At 40.4% G+C, this 14,879-nt stretch overlaps 1 protein-coding gene across 1 annotated transcript in view; it reads right to left on the bottom strand.

The window, feature by feature from the left end:
• AUNIP (aurora kinase A and ninein interacting protein) overlaps positions 1 to 14,527 on the bottom strand; it is a 39,773-nt gene extending 25,246 nt beyond the window's left edge. The window contains exon 1 of the mRNA XM_027109641.1: positions 14,356 to 14,527. Within this exon, the coding sequence (XP_026965442.1) occupies positions 14,356 to 14,436 (81 nt within the window). The 5' untranslated portion in view covers positions 14,437 to 14,527. The remainder of the gene's footprint in view (positions 1 to 14,355) is intronic.
• Between the last annotated feature and the right edge of the window lie 352 nt (positions 14,528 to 14,879).

Below are 14,879 nucleotides of genomic sequence, written 5' to 3'. Positions count from 1 at the left end.
AAATCTCTCCCAGCAGCCTCAGAAACAGCGGATTAAAGCTCCACAATCAACTTGATGTACCCTGCATCTGTGGAATACATGAATAGACAACGAATCATCCCAAATTGAGGAGGTGGGCTTCGAGAGCAAGATCTGATTTTTTCCCCTTTTCCTCTTTTTGTGAATGTGTATGTGTATGCTTCTGTGTGAGATCTTGTCTGTATAGTTTTGCTTCCACCATGTGTCCTAGGGTTCTATCCGTCCACGGTTTTTTTTTAATTTTTTTCTTAATAATTAATTTTAATAACTTTATTATACTTTACCTTCTTTCTTTCTTTCTTTCTTTCCTTTCTTCCTTCCTTCCTTCCCTCCTTTAGACAACAAATCATCCCAAATTGAGGAGGTGGTCTCTGAGAGCAAGATTTATGATTTTTTTCCCCTTTACCTCTTTTTGTGAGGGTGTATGTGTATGCTTCTGTGTAAGATTTTGTCTGTATAGCTTTGCTTCCACCATTTGTCCTAAGGTTCTATCCGTCCCTTTTTTTTTCTAAGTAATTATTTTTTAATTCAATAACTTTATTATACTTTATTTTATTTTACTGTATCTTCTTTCTTTCTGTCTTTTTTCTTTCCTTCCCTCCTTCCTTCCTTCCTCCCTCCCTCCCTCCCTCCTTTCTTTCCTTCTTGCCTTCTTTCCTTCTTTGCTTCTTTCTTTCTTCCTTCCTTCCTTCCCTCCTTTCTTTCTTTCTTTCTTCATACTTCTATTAATTCTCTCTACTTTTTCTCCCTTTTATTCTGAGCCGTGTGGATGAAAGGCTCTTGGTGCTCCAGCCAGGAGTCAGGGCTCTGCCTCTGAGGTGGGAGAGCCAACTTCAGGACACTGGTCAACAAGAGACCTCCCAGCTCCACATAATATCAAACGGCGAAAATCTCCCAGAGACCTCCATCTTAACACCAGCACCCAGCTTCACTCAACGACCAGCAAGCTACAGTGCTGGACAACCTATGCCAAACAACTACCAAAACAGGAACACAACCCCACCCATTAGCAGAGAGGCTGCCTAAAATCATAATAAGGCCACAGACACCCCAAAACACACCACCAGACGTGAACCTGCCCACTAGAGAGGCAAGATCCAGCCTCATCCACCACAACACAGGCACTAGTCCCCTCCACCAGGAAGCCTACACAACCCACTGAACCAACCTTAGCCACTGGAGACAGACATCAAAAACAGCAGGAACTACGAACCTGCAGCCTGCAAAAAGGAGACCCCAAACACAGTAAGATAAGCAAAATGAGAAGACAGAAAAACACACAGCAGATAAAGGAGCAAGATAAAAATGCACCAGATCTAACATATGAAGAGGATATAGGCAGTCTACCTGAAAAAGAATTCAGACTAATGATAGTAAGGATGATCCAAAATCTTGGAAATAGAATGGACAAAATGCAAGAAACAGTTAACAAGGACCTAGAAGAAATAAAGGTGAAACAAGCAACGATGAACAACACAATAAATGAAATTAAAAGTACTCTAGATGGGATCAATAGCAGAATAACTGAGGCAGAAGAACGGATAAGTGACCTGGAAGATAAAATAGTGGAAATAACTACTGCAGAGCAGAATAAAGAAAAAAGAATGAAAAGAACTGAGGACAGTCTCAGAGACCTCTGGGACAACATTAAATGCACCAACATTCAAATTATAGGGGTTCCAGAAGAAGAAGAGAAAAAGAAAGGGACTGAAAAAATATTTGAAGAGATTATAGTTGAAAACTTCCCTAATATGGGAAAGGAAATAGTTAATCAAGTCCAGGAAACACAGAGAGTCCCATACAGGATAAATCCAAGGAGAAATACGCCAAGACACATATTAATCAAACTGTCAAAAATTAAATACAAAGAAAGCATATTAAAAGCAGCAAGGAAAAAACAACAAATAACACACAAGGGAATCCCCATAAGGTTAACAGCTGATCTCTCAGCAGAAACCCTACAAGCCAGAAGGGAGTGGCAGGACATATTGAAAGTGATGAAGGAGAAAAACCTGCAACCAAGATTACTCTACCCAGCAAGGATCTCATTCAGATTTGATGGAGAAATTAAAACCTTTACAGACAAGCAAAAGCTGAGAGAGTTCAGCACCACCAAACCAGCTTTACAACAAATGCTAAAGGAACTTCTCTAGACAAGAAACACAAGAGAAGGAAAAGACCTATAATAACGAACCCAAAACAATTTAGAAAATGGGAATAGGAACATACATATTGATAATTACCTTAAATGTAAATGGACTAAATACTCCAACCAAAAGACACAGATTGGCTGAATGGATATAAAAACAAGACCCTTATATATGCTGTCTACAAGAGACCCACTTCAGACCTAGAGACACATACAGACTGAAAGTAAGGGGATGGAAAAAGATATTCCATGCAAATGGAAACCAAAAGAAAGCTGGAGTAGCAATTCTCATATCAGACAAAATAGACTTTAAAATAAGGACTATTAAAAGAGACAAAGAAGGACACTACATAATGATCAAGGGATTAATCCAAGAAGAAGATATAACAATTGTAAATATTTATGCACCCAACATAGGAGCACCTCAATACATAAGGCAAATACTAACAGCCATAAAAGGGGAAATCGACAGTAACACATTCATAGTAGGGGACTTTAACACCCCACTTTCACCCATGGACAGATCATCCAAAATGAAAATAAATAAGGAAACACAAGCTTTAAATGATACATTAAACAAGATGGACTTAATTGATATTTATAGGACACTTCATCCAAAAACAACAGAATACACATTTTTCTCAAGTGCTCATGGAACATTCTCCAGGATAGATCATGTCTTGGGTCACAAATCAAGCCTTGGTAAATTTAAGAAAATTGAAATTGTATAAAGTATCTTTTCCGACCACACGCCATGAGACTAGGTATCAATTACAGGAAAAGATCTGTAAAAAATACAAACACATGGAGGCTAAACAATACACTACTTAATAATGAAGTGATCACTGAAGAAATCAAAGAGGAAATTAAAAAATGCCTAGAAACAAATGACAATGGAGACAAAACGACCCAAAACCTATGGGATGCAGCAAAAGCAGTTCTAAGGGGGAAGTTTATAGCAATACAAGCCCACCTTAAGAAGCAGGAAACATCTCGAATAAACAACCTAACCTTGCACCTCAAGCAATTAGGGAAAGAAGAACAAAAAAACCCCAAAGCTAGCAGAAGGAAAGAAATCATAAAGATCACATCAGAAATAAATGAAAAAGAAATGAAGGAAACAATAGCAAAGATCAATAAAACAAAAAGCTGGTTCTTTGAGAAGATAAACAAAATAGATAAACCACTAGCCAGACTCATCAAGAAAAAAAGGGAGAAGACTCAAATCAATAGAATTAGAAATGAAAAAGGAGAAGTAACAACTGACACTGCAGAAATAAAAAAGATCATGAGAGATTACTACAAGCAACTCTATGCCAATAAAATGGACAATCTGGAAGAAATGGACAAATTCTTAGAAATGCACAACCTGCCAAGACTGAATCAGGAAGAAATAGAAAATATGAACAGACCAATCACAAGCACTGAAATTGAAACTGTGATTAAAAATCTTCCAACAAACAAAAGCCCAGGACCAGATGGCTTCACAGGCAAATTCTATCAAACATTTAGAGAAGAGCTAACACCTATCCTTCTCAAACTCTTCCAAAATATAGCAGAGGGAGGAACACTCCCAAACTCCTTCTACGAGGCCACCATCACCTTGATACCAAAACCAGACAAGGATGTCACAAAGAAAGAAAACTACAGGCCAATATCACTGATGAACACAGATGCAAAAATCCTCAACAAAATACTAGCAAACAGAATCGAACAGCACATTAAAAGGATCATACACCATGATCAAGTGGGGTTTATTCCAGGAATGCAAGGATTCTTCAATATACGCAAATCTATCAATGTGATAAACCATATTAACAAATTGAAGGAGAAAAACCATATGATCATCCAATAGATGCAGAGAAAGCTTTTGACAAAATTCAACACCCATTTATGATAAAAACACTGCAGAAAGTAGGCATAGAGGGAACTTTCCTCAACATAATAAAGGCCATATATGACAAGCCCACAGCCAACATCATCCTCAATGGTGAAAAACTGAAAGCATTTCCACTAAGATCAGGAACAAGACAAGGTTGCCCACTCTCACCACTCTTATTCAACATAGTTTTGCAAGTTTTAGCCACAGCAATCAGAGAAGAAAAGGAAATAAAAGGAATCCAAATCAGAAAAGAAGTAAAGCTGTTACTGTTTGCAGATGACATGATACTATACATAGAGAATCCTAAAGATGCTACCAGAAAACTACTAGAGCTAATCAATGAATTTGGTAAAGTAGCAGGATACAAAATTAATGCGCAGAAATCTCTGGCATTCCTATATACTATATACTATATATACTATATACTATATACTAAAGATGAAAAATCTGAAATTGAAATCAAGAAAACACTCCCATTTACCACTGCAACAAAAAGAATAAAATATCTAGGAATAAACCTACCTAAGGTAGGTTTAGACCTGTATGCAGAAAATTATAAGACACTGATGAAAGAAATTAAAGATGATACAAATAGATGGAGAGATATACCATGTTCTTGGATTGGAAGAATCAACATTGTGAAAATGACTCTACTACCCAAAGCAATCTATAGATTCAATGCAATCCCTATCAAACTACCACTGGCATTTTTCACAGAACTAGAACAAAAAATTTCGCAATTTGTATGGAAACACAAAAGACCCCGAATAGCCAAAGCAATCTTGAGGACGAAAAAAGGAGCTGGAGGAATCAGGCTCCCTGACTTCAGACTATACTACAAAGCTACAGTAATCAAGACAGTATGGTACTGGCACAAAAACAGAAAGACAGATCAATGGAACAGGATAGAAAGCCCAGAGATAAACCCACGCACATATGGACACCTTATCTTTGATAAAGGTGGCAGGAAAGTACAGTGGAGAAAGGACAGCCTCTTCAATAAGTGGTGCTGGGAAAACTGGACAGATACATGTAAAAGTATGAGATTAGATCAGTCCCTAACACCATACACAAAAATAAGCTCAAAATGGATTAAAGACCTAAAGGTAAGGCCAGAAACTATCAAACTCTTAGAGGAAAACATAGGCAGAACACTCTATGACATAAATCACAGCAAGATCCTTTCTGACCCACCTCCTAGAGTAATGGAAATAAAAACAAAAATAAACAAATGGAACCTAATGAAACTTCAAAGCTTTTGCACAGCAAAGGAAACCATAAACAAGACAAAAAGACAACCCTCAGAATGGGAGAAAATATTTGCAAATGAAGCAACTGACAAAGGATTAATCTCCAAAATTTACAAGCAGCTCATGCAGCTCAATAACAAAAAAACAAACAACCCAATCCAAAAATGGGCAGAAGACCTAAATAGACATTTCTCCAAAGAAGATATACAGACTGCCAACGAACACATGAAAGAATGCTCAACATCATTAATCATTAGAGAAATGCAAATCAAAACTACAATGAAATATCATCTCACACCAGTCAGAATGGCCATCATCAAAAAATCTAGAAACAATAAATGCTGGAGAGGGTGTGGAGAAAAGGGAACACTCTTGCACTGCTGGTGGGAATGTGAATTGGTTCAGCCACTATGGAGAACAGTATGGAGGTTCCTTAACAAACTAAAAATAGAACTACCATATGACCCAGCAATCCCACTACTGGGCATATACCCTGAGAAAACCAAAATTCAAAAACAGTCATGTACCAAAATGTTCACTGCAGCTCTATTTACAATAGTCCGGAGATGGAAACAACCTAAGTGCCCATCATCGGATGAATGGATAAAGAAGATGTGGCACATATATACAATGGAATATTACTCAGCCATAAAAAGAGACGAAATTGAGCTATTTGTAATGAGGTGGATAGACCTAGAGTCTGTCATACAGAGTGAAGTAAGTCAGAAAGAGAGAGACAAATACCGTATGCTAACACATATATATGGAATTTAAAAAAAAAAATGTCATGAAAAACCTAGGGGTGAAACAGGAATAAAGACACAGACTTACTAGAGAGTGGACTTGAGGCTATGGGGAGGGGGAAGTGTAAACGGTGACAAAGCGATAAAGAGGCATGGACATATATACACTACCAAACGTAAGGTAGATAGCTAGTGGGAAGCAGCCGCATAGCACAGGGAGATCAGCTCGGTGCTTTGTGACCGCCTGGAGGGGTGGGATAGGGAGGGTGGGAGGGAGGGAGACGCAAGCGGGAAGAGATATGGGAACATATGTATATATATAACTGATTCATTTTGTTGTGAAGCTGAAACTAACATACCATTGTAAAGCAATTATACTCCAATAAAGATGTTAAAATAAATAAATAAATAAATAAATAAATAAAAAAAAGAAGATGTGGCACATATATACAATGGAATATTACTCAGCTATAAAAAGAAACGAAATTGAGCTATTTGTAATGAGGTGGATAGACCTAGAGTCTGTCATACAGAGTGAAGTAAGTCAGAAAGAAAAAGACAAATACCGTATGCTAACACATATATATGGAATTTAAGGGAAAAAAAATGTCATGAAGAACCTAGGGGTAAGACAGGAATAAAGACACAGACCTACTGGAGAACAGACTTGAGGATATGGGGAGGGGGAAGGGTGAGCTGTGACAGGGCGAGAGAGAGTAATGGACATATACACACTAACAAACGTAAGGTAGATAGCTAGTGGGAAGCAGCCGCACGGCACAGGGATTTCGGCTTGGTGCTTTGTGACAGCCTGGAGGGGTGGGATAGGAAGGGTGGGAGGGAGGGAGACGCAAGAGGGAAGAGATATGGGAACATATGTATATGTATAACTGATCACTTTGTTATAAAGCAGAAACTAACACACCATTGTAAAGCAATTATACCCCAATAAAGATGTTTAAAAAAAAATCCTTAAAAAAGAAAAAGAAAAGAAACAAGAAAAATTTCAAATAAACTATCTAACCCAACACTTAAAACAACTAGAGAGGGCTTCCCTGGTGGCGCAGTGGTTGAGAGTCCACCTGCTGATGCAGGGGACGCGGGTTCGTGGCCTGGTCCAGGAGGATCCCACATGCCGCAGAGCAGCTGGGCCCGTGAGCCATGGCCACTGAGCCTGCACGTCCAGAGCCTGTGCTCCGCAACAGGAGAGGCCACAGCAGTGAGAGGCCCATGTACCACAAAAAAAAAAAAAAAAACTAGAGAAAGAAGAACAAAGAAAACCCAAAGTCAGTAGAAGGAAAGAAATCATAAAAATCAGAGCAGAAATAAATGAAATAGAAACAAAGAAAACAATAGCAAAGACCAATAAAACTAAAAGCTGGTTCCTTGAGAAGATAAACAAAAATGATAAACCCTTACCCAGACTCATCAAGAAAAAAAGGGAGAGGACTCAAATCAATAAAATTAGAAATGAAAAAGGAGAAATCACAACTGACACTGTAGAAATACAAAGGATTATAAGAGACTACTACAAACAACTATATGCCAATAAAATGGACAACCACGAAGAAACGGACAAATTCTTGGAGAGGTACAATTTTCCAAGACTGAACCACGAAGAATTAGAAAATATATACAGACCTATCACAAGTAATGAAACTGAAACCGTAATTAAAAATCTTCCAACAAACGGAAGTCCAGGACTAGATGGCTTCACAGGAGAATTCTACCAAACATTCAAAGAGCAAACACCAGTCCTTCTCAAACTCTTCCAAAAAATTGCAGAGGTAGAAACACTCCCAAAATCATTCTACAAAGCCACCATCACCCTGATAACAAAACCAGAAAAAGATATCACAAAAAAATAAAATTAATGACCAATATCACTGATGAACACATATGCAAAAATCCTGAACAAAATACTAGCAAAAGAAATCGAACAACACATTAAAAGGATCATACACCATGATCAAGTGGGATTTATCCCAGGTGTGCAAGGATTCTTCAATATACACAAATCAATCAATGTGATACACCACATTAACAAATTGAATAAAAACCGTATGATCCTCTCAGATGCAGAAAAAGCTTTTGACAAAATTCAACACCCATTTATGATAAAAACTCTCCAGAAAATGGGCACAGAGGGAACCTACGTCAACATAATAAAGGCCATATACGACAAACCCACAGCTAGCATCATACTCAATGGTGACAAACTGAAAGCATCTCCACTAAGATCAGGAACAAGACAAGAATGTCCACTCTCGCCACTCTTATTCAACATAGTTTTGGAAGTCCTAGCCACAGCAATCAGAGAAGAAAAAGAAATGAAAGGAATACAAATTGGAAAAGAAGAAGTAAAATTGTCACTGTTTGCATCACTGTATACACAGAAAATCCTAAATATGCCACCAGAAAACTACTAGAACTAATCAATGCATTTGGTAAGGCTGCGGGATACAAAATTAATGCACAGAAATCACCAGCATTCCTATACACCAACAATGAAAAATCAGAAAGAGAAATTAAGGAAACAATCCCATTTACCATCACAACAAAAAGAATAAAATACCTAGGAATAAACCTGCCTCAGGAGGCAAAAGACCTGTACTCAGTAAACTATAAAACACTGATGAAAGAAATCAAAGATGACGTAAACAGATGGAGAAATATACCATGTTCTTGGATTGGAAGAATCAATATTGTGAAAATGACTATGCTACCCAAAGCAATCTACAGATTCAATGCAATCCCCATCAAACTACCAATGGCATTCTTCACAGAATTAGAACAAAAAATTTTACAATTCGTATGGAAACATAAAAGACCCCAAATATCCAAAGCAATCTTGAGAAAGAAAAACATGGTTGGAGGAATCAGGCTCCCTGACTTCAAACTATACCACAAAGTTACAGTAATCAAGACAGTATGGTACTGGCACAAAAACAGAAATATAGATCAATGGTACAGGATAGAATGCCCAGAGATAAACCCACGCACATATGGTCACCTAATTTACGACAAAGGAGGCAAGAACATACAATGGAGAAAGGACAGCCTCTTCAATAAGTGGTGCTGGGAAAACTGGACAGCTACATGTAAAAGAATGATATTAGAACACCATCTAACACCATACACAAAAATAAACTCCGAATGGATTAAAGACCTAAATGTAAGACCAGACACTCTAAAACTCTTAGAGGAAAACACAGGAAAAACACTCTTTGACATAAACCACAGCAAGAGCTTTTTTGACCCACCTTCTAGAGTAACGGAAATAAAACCCAAAATAAACAAATGGGACTTAATCAAACTTAAAAGCTTTTGCACAGCAAAGGAAACCATAAACAAGACAAAAAGACAACTCTCAGAATGGGAGAAAATATTTGCAAATGAAACAATGGACAAAGGATTAATTTCCAAAATATACAAACAGCTCATGGAGCTCAATATCAAAAAAACAGAACAATCCAATTAAAAAATGGGCAGAAGACCTAAATAGACATTTCACCAAGGAAGACATACAGATGGCCAAGAGGCACATGAAAAGATGCTCAACATCACTAATTATTAGAGAAATGCATATCAAAACTACAATGAGGTATCACCTCACGCCAGTCATGATGGCTATTATCAAAAATCTAGAAACAGGGCTTCTCTGGTGGAGCAGTGGTTGAGAGTCTGCCTGTCGATGCAGGGGATGCAGGTTTGTGCCCCAGTCCAGGAAGATCCCACATGTCGCGGAGCAACTAAATCAGTGTGCCACAACTACTGAGCCTGTGCTCTTGAGCCCGTGAGCCACAACTACTGAGCCCACATGCCACAGCTACTGAAGCCTACACGCCTAAAGCTCGTGCTCCACAACAAAGAGAAGCCACCGCAATGAGAAGCCCACACACCGCAATAAAGAGTAGCCCCCGCTCACTGCAACTAGAGAAAGCTCACACACAGCAACAAAGACCCAAAGCAGCCAAAAATAAATAAATTTTAAAAAGAGAGACATGTACCACAATGTTCACTGCAGCACTACTTACAACAGCCAGGACATGGCACCAACCTAAGTGTCCATCGACAGATGAATGGATAAAGAAGATGTGGCACATATATATAATGAAATATTACTCAGCCATAAAAAGAAACAAAATTGAGTTATTTGTAGTGAGGTGGATGGACCTAGAGTCTGTCATACAGAGTGAAGTAAGTCAGAAAGAGAAAAATACCGTATTCTTACACATATATATGGAATCTAAAAAAAAAAGAAAAAAATGGTACTGATGAACCTAGTTGCAGAGCCGGAATAAAGATGTAGACACAGAGAAGAGACCTGAGGACATGGGGTGGGAGGGGGAAGCTGGGGCAAAGTGAGAGTAGCATTGACATATATACACTACTGAATGTAAAATAGTTAGCTAGTGGGAATAGCAGCATAGCACAGGGAGATCAACTCTGTGCTTTGCAATGACCTAGATGGGTGGGGTAGGGAGGATGGGAGGGAGGCTCAAGAGGGAGGGGATATGGGGACATATGTATGCATATGGCTGATTCACTTTGGTGTACAACAGAAACAAACACAGTATTGTGAAGCAATTATACTCCAATAAAGATCTATTAAAAAATAAATAAACAAAATAAAATAAGCTACAAGGATATATTGTACAACAAAGGGAATATAGCCAGTATTTTATAACTATAAATGAAGTATAACCTTTAAAAACTGTGAATCACTATATTGTACACCTTTAACTTATATAATATTGTACAGCAACTACAATTTTTTTTAGTTTAATATAAGTAACTAACTAACTAAATAAATGCCACTGTGTGCTGCCTGGAGAGGCTGGGAATTTTCAAAAACCAGCTAGGCTATGCTTCTTTTTAACAGACCTTCCTTCAGCTTCTCTCTCTCCTCTAGCTTTCTGCTATAACCAGCCAAAAAAAAACCCAGCTAGCACATTTAACACTCTGCCTGGAAATCTCCTTGGCTACATCATCCAGTTCATTAGGTACATTTTCTACCTTCCACTTTACTACAGCCAACAGTGTTGCTAAACTTTGTCAACACGTAACCAGTTTCCAAGATTTTTCTCACTTTCCTTTAAACCCTCACCCACAGCCTCCTCAAAGGTCATCAGACTTCTAGAAACAGTTCTTTAAAAGCTCTTCAAGCTTTCACTAGCATTCCCTTCAAAGTCCTTCCAGCTGCCACCCACTGCTCTATTCCATTTGCATTTCTGAAAGCCAAGCCCACCAGATAGATTAACCCATTCACTCATTTGCTCATTCAATACATATTTACTGAGCACCTATTACATGCCAGAAAGTTTCTGAAGGACTGCCTAATGGAACTTTCATTCTAGTAGGGGAAGAAAGACAATAAATGAAAAAGTAAATATGCAGCATATAATATGTCTGATGGTGAAAAGTGCTATGGAGAAAAACAAAGCAAGATTAAGGTAGTTAGAAGTATGGAGAGTAGAGGATAAGGGAAAGGATGGTTAAGAAAAGACTCAGTTAAGTTCACATTTGAACAAATGAAGGAGCAGAGAAATGTGGCTCTCTAATCCCTTTGCACTTCAGGCACAAGTATATAAAAGTCCCAAGCACAGATGTACTTGCCTTGAAAGACAGCAAGGCCAGTATGGTTGGAGCAGAGGCAGAGCGAAGAGTAGATGAGGTCTAAAAGGCATAAGAGGGCACACAAGACCAGATGGTGTCTTATGGGTATTAAAAAGATTTTGGTTTTTACTAGAAGGTAAGAAACCACTAGATGGTTTTAAACTTAACAGTGAGCAAAGGGTCACTCTGGCTCAGGTGGCAGCAGTAGAAACAGTAGGAAAGGATGACATTCTAAATACATTTGAAGGCACAGTCCATAGCATTTGCTGATGGACTGAAAGTTAATAAAGTTGCAGAATGTCAGAGTGGCATTCAGTGCTCCTCCAAGGCTGGCGGAGAAACCACTGATGACTCGGCCAAGATTTCTGATATCTTTGCATTTCCGTCTCCCTCTTAGTTATGTCCACTTCTCCTTCTCTGCTACATATCTCAAGGGTAGGGAACTAAACTGCATCATAGATGAAGAAGAAACAGAAATTATTTTCTAAGTTATAATGACATTTTAAATATAATACACTTAAGAGACAGCAAATATACAAATCAAATGCTAAATCTTTTTTTTTTTTGCGGTACACGGGCCTCTCACTGTTGTGGCCTCTCCCGTTGCAGAGCACAGGCTCCGGACGCGCAGGCCCAGCAGCCATGGCTCACGGGCCCAGCCACTCCACGGCATGTGGGATCCTCCCGGACCCGGGCACGAACCCGTGTCCCCTGCATTGGCAGGTGGACTCTCAACCACTGCGCCACCAGGGAAGCCCTAAATCTTTTTACCTCCAGGCCCTCTGCATTGGGAGCGCTGAGCCTTAGCCACTGGACCACCTGGGACGTCCCAAAATGGTCTTTTTAAAAACCCATACTAAAACCCGTATGTCTCACATGGAAAGTGCTCCATCATATATTTAGTGAAAGGTGAGTAGCAGAACAAACTGTCTGATATAATCTCATTTGTGGGGGAAATACATCCATATATTTATTTATCTATCTATCTATCTATTATCTGTGCTTCTGACCAATTGGCTATAGATTCGGGGTTCCAACAACCCCCTCCTACTCAGGATGCCAATCCCAAATCCAGGTTATTAACTATACTTCTGACCAGCTGGCTATAGATCAGAGGTCCCCACAACCCCCTCCTTAGGTTCAACTGCTAGAGTGGCTCACAGGAACATTTTACTTGCTAGATCACCGGTTTATTATAAAAGGATATAACTCAGGAACAGCCAGATAGAAGAGACGCATAGGGCAAGGTATGTGGGAAGGGGTACGGGGCTTCTATGCCCTCTCCAGGCGCGCCACTCTCCCTGCACCTCCACATGTTCACCAACCTGGAAACTCTCTGAACCCTGTCCATTTGGGTTTTTAATGGAGGCTTTATTACATAGACATGATTGATTTAGGCAATGGCCATTGGCAACTGAATTCAATCTCCAGCCCTTCTCTCCTTAGAGGTAGGGGAATGGAGGGAGTGAAAGTTCCAACCCTCTAATCACGTGGATGGCTTTCCTGGCAACCAGCCCATCCTTAGGTTACCTAAGGGCTTTCCAAAAGTCACCTCATTAAATATAAAAGACACCATTATCACTCATAACACAGGAAATTCCAAGGGTTTTAGGAGCTGTGAGCCAAGCACCAAAGACAAAGACCAAATATATATGAAAAATATAAAACAGAGATAATGACAGTACCTACTTCATTGAATTTTGAGTACCTGCCACTGATAAGGCATGTAACGTCCCAGCAAAGTGCCTGACACATAGAAAGTAATCAATAAATTACATATTGTTATTATCTGTACATCTTTTCTTCCCCACAAGACTGTAAGCAACTTAAGAGCAAGAACTCTGCCGTTACTGTCTGCTTTGAGCCTGTTTTTCATGTGTAAAATGGGTATCACTATATTACTACTACATAGAATTCCACCAAATAAGATAACTCCACAAATTCCAGCACAGTGTCCAGCTTAAAATGCTCAATAAACATTAACTATTATTATCCCATACTTTTGTTTCTTTGTAATGACTAACAGAGAATCTTGCGTATGTGCCAAACCTGGGTGGGCTTTCCAGTTCTCCTAGTTGGGTGAACCCGGGTTCACTACCTCACCTCAGTTTCCACATATTAAATACTTAATACAGTATGTGGCACCCAGCGGATGCTTAATAAATATTAGGCCAGCTCCCCTCCCCGTCTCTTCTTCTTTTTCCCCTAAAGTTACATGCTCTGGGCAGGTAGATGGCCGGCAACCTGACAAGTAGGGAAGAAACGGACCTCGGGGCGAGAACTTCCGAAGTTTGCATATGCACCCACCCCTCCGTATTTCAGCCTGTGCTACCGTCTTGAAGGGACTCCGAGTTAAGGGGTCTGCTGCATTACGCTCCTCGGAGCAAATTTTCTCTCCACCCTCTTCCCTCACCTCGAAACCTCGCTGCCCCGGTCTCTCCACACACACCCCACCCCCCGCCCCCCGCCAGCCTGCCTGCTTTCCGCCCCCATTTTCTCTCCACCCTTCCCAAACCCCATTTTTCAACCTTCTTCAGACTCCAGCCCCTCTCTCCCATGAATAGCCAAAGCTATTCGCTCTCGGTCCCCGAGTCTATCTCCACATCACATCCAGGTCCTCCCAAACTCCTCACTTCTCACACCTCCGGGCCTCTAACCCCTCCCCCAACACCCTCTCTCGCCTCAACGCCCTACCTGCGTTTTCCGCCTCTTCAGCGCCGCCGCGTCCAGCCACACGCCGCAGGCCTCCTCCTCCTTCGGGCCTCTGCGCCTCATGGCCGCTCAGGAGACTAAGACTACGGGATAACGGAGTGGGGGTCCGGCCGCCTCAGGGAACCGCCATAACTGACTCCGCCGACGTTCGAATCTCGCGCCAACGCTGGGAGCGGAGCTACGCCGCGGCCGCCCCCGCTCAGGCACCGCCCCCAGCGTCAGCTCCGCCCCGGCCCAAGCCCCGCCCCTTCCCTAAACCCTGCCAGCCTGACCCCTTAATGTTACCAAGGCCACGTTCTTGCTGGTTTTCTCATTCAGAAGTTGTATTCCAGAACTGTGCTGTGTGAACGCGTGAATGCACATTTTCTTTTTGCTGAGTTAGTTGCACTTTCTTACTGATAACTATCAGGGCTCAGGGTTTTCCTTGTCTTATCGCTGAATCCTCAGGCACATCTCAAAAGGAAGAGGAGAGGAGGCACTGATCCGCCAACTGCAAAGCTGGGGTC

The sequence above is a fragment of the Aethalodelphis obliquidens genome, unplaced genomic scaffold (genome assembly GCF_003676395.1).
Source record: "Aethalodelphis obliquidens isolate GAN/ISIS:26980383/991018 unplaced genomic scaffold, ASM367639v1 scaffold9, whole genome shotgun sequence".
In the NCBI taxonomy this organism is placed as follows: Eukaryota; Metazoa; Chordata; class Mammalia; order Artiodactyla; family Delphinidae; genus Aethalodelphis; species Aethalodelphis obliquidens.
The sequence above is the reverse complement of the archived record's forward strand: the minus strand, read 5'-3'. Positions and strand labels throughout refer to the sequence as shown.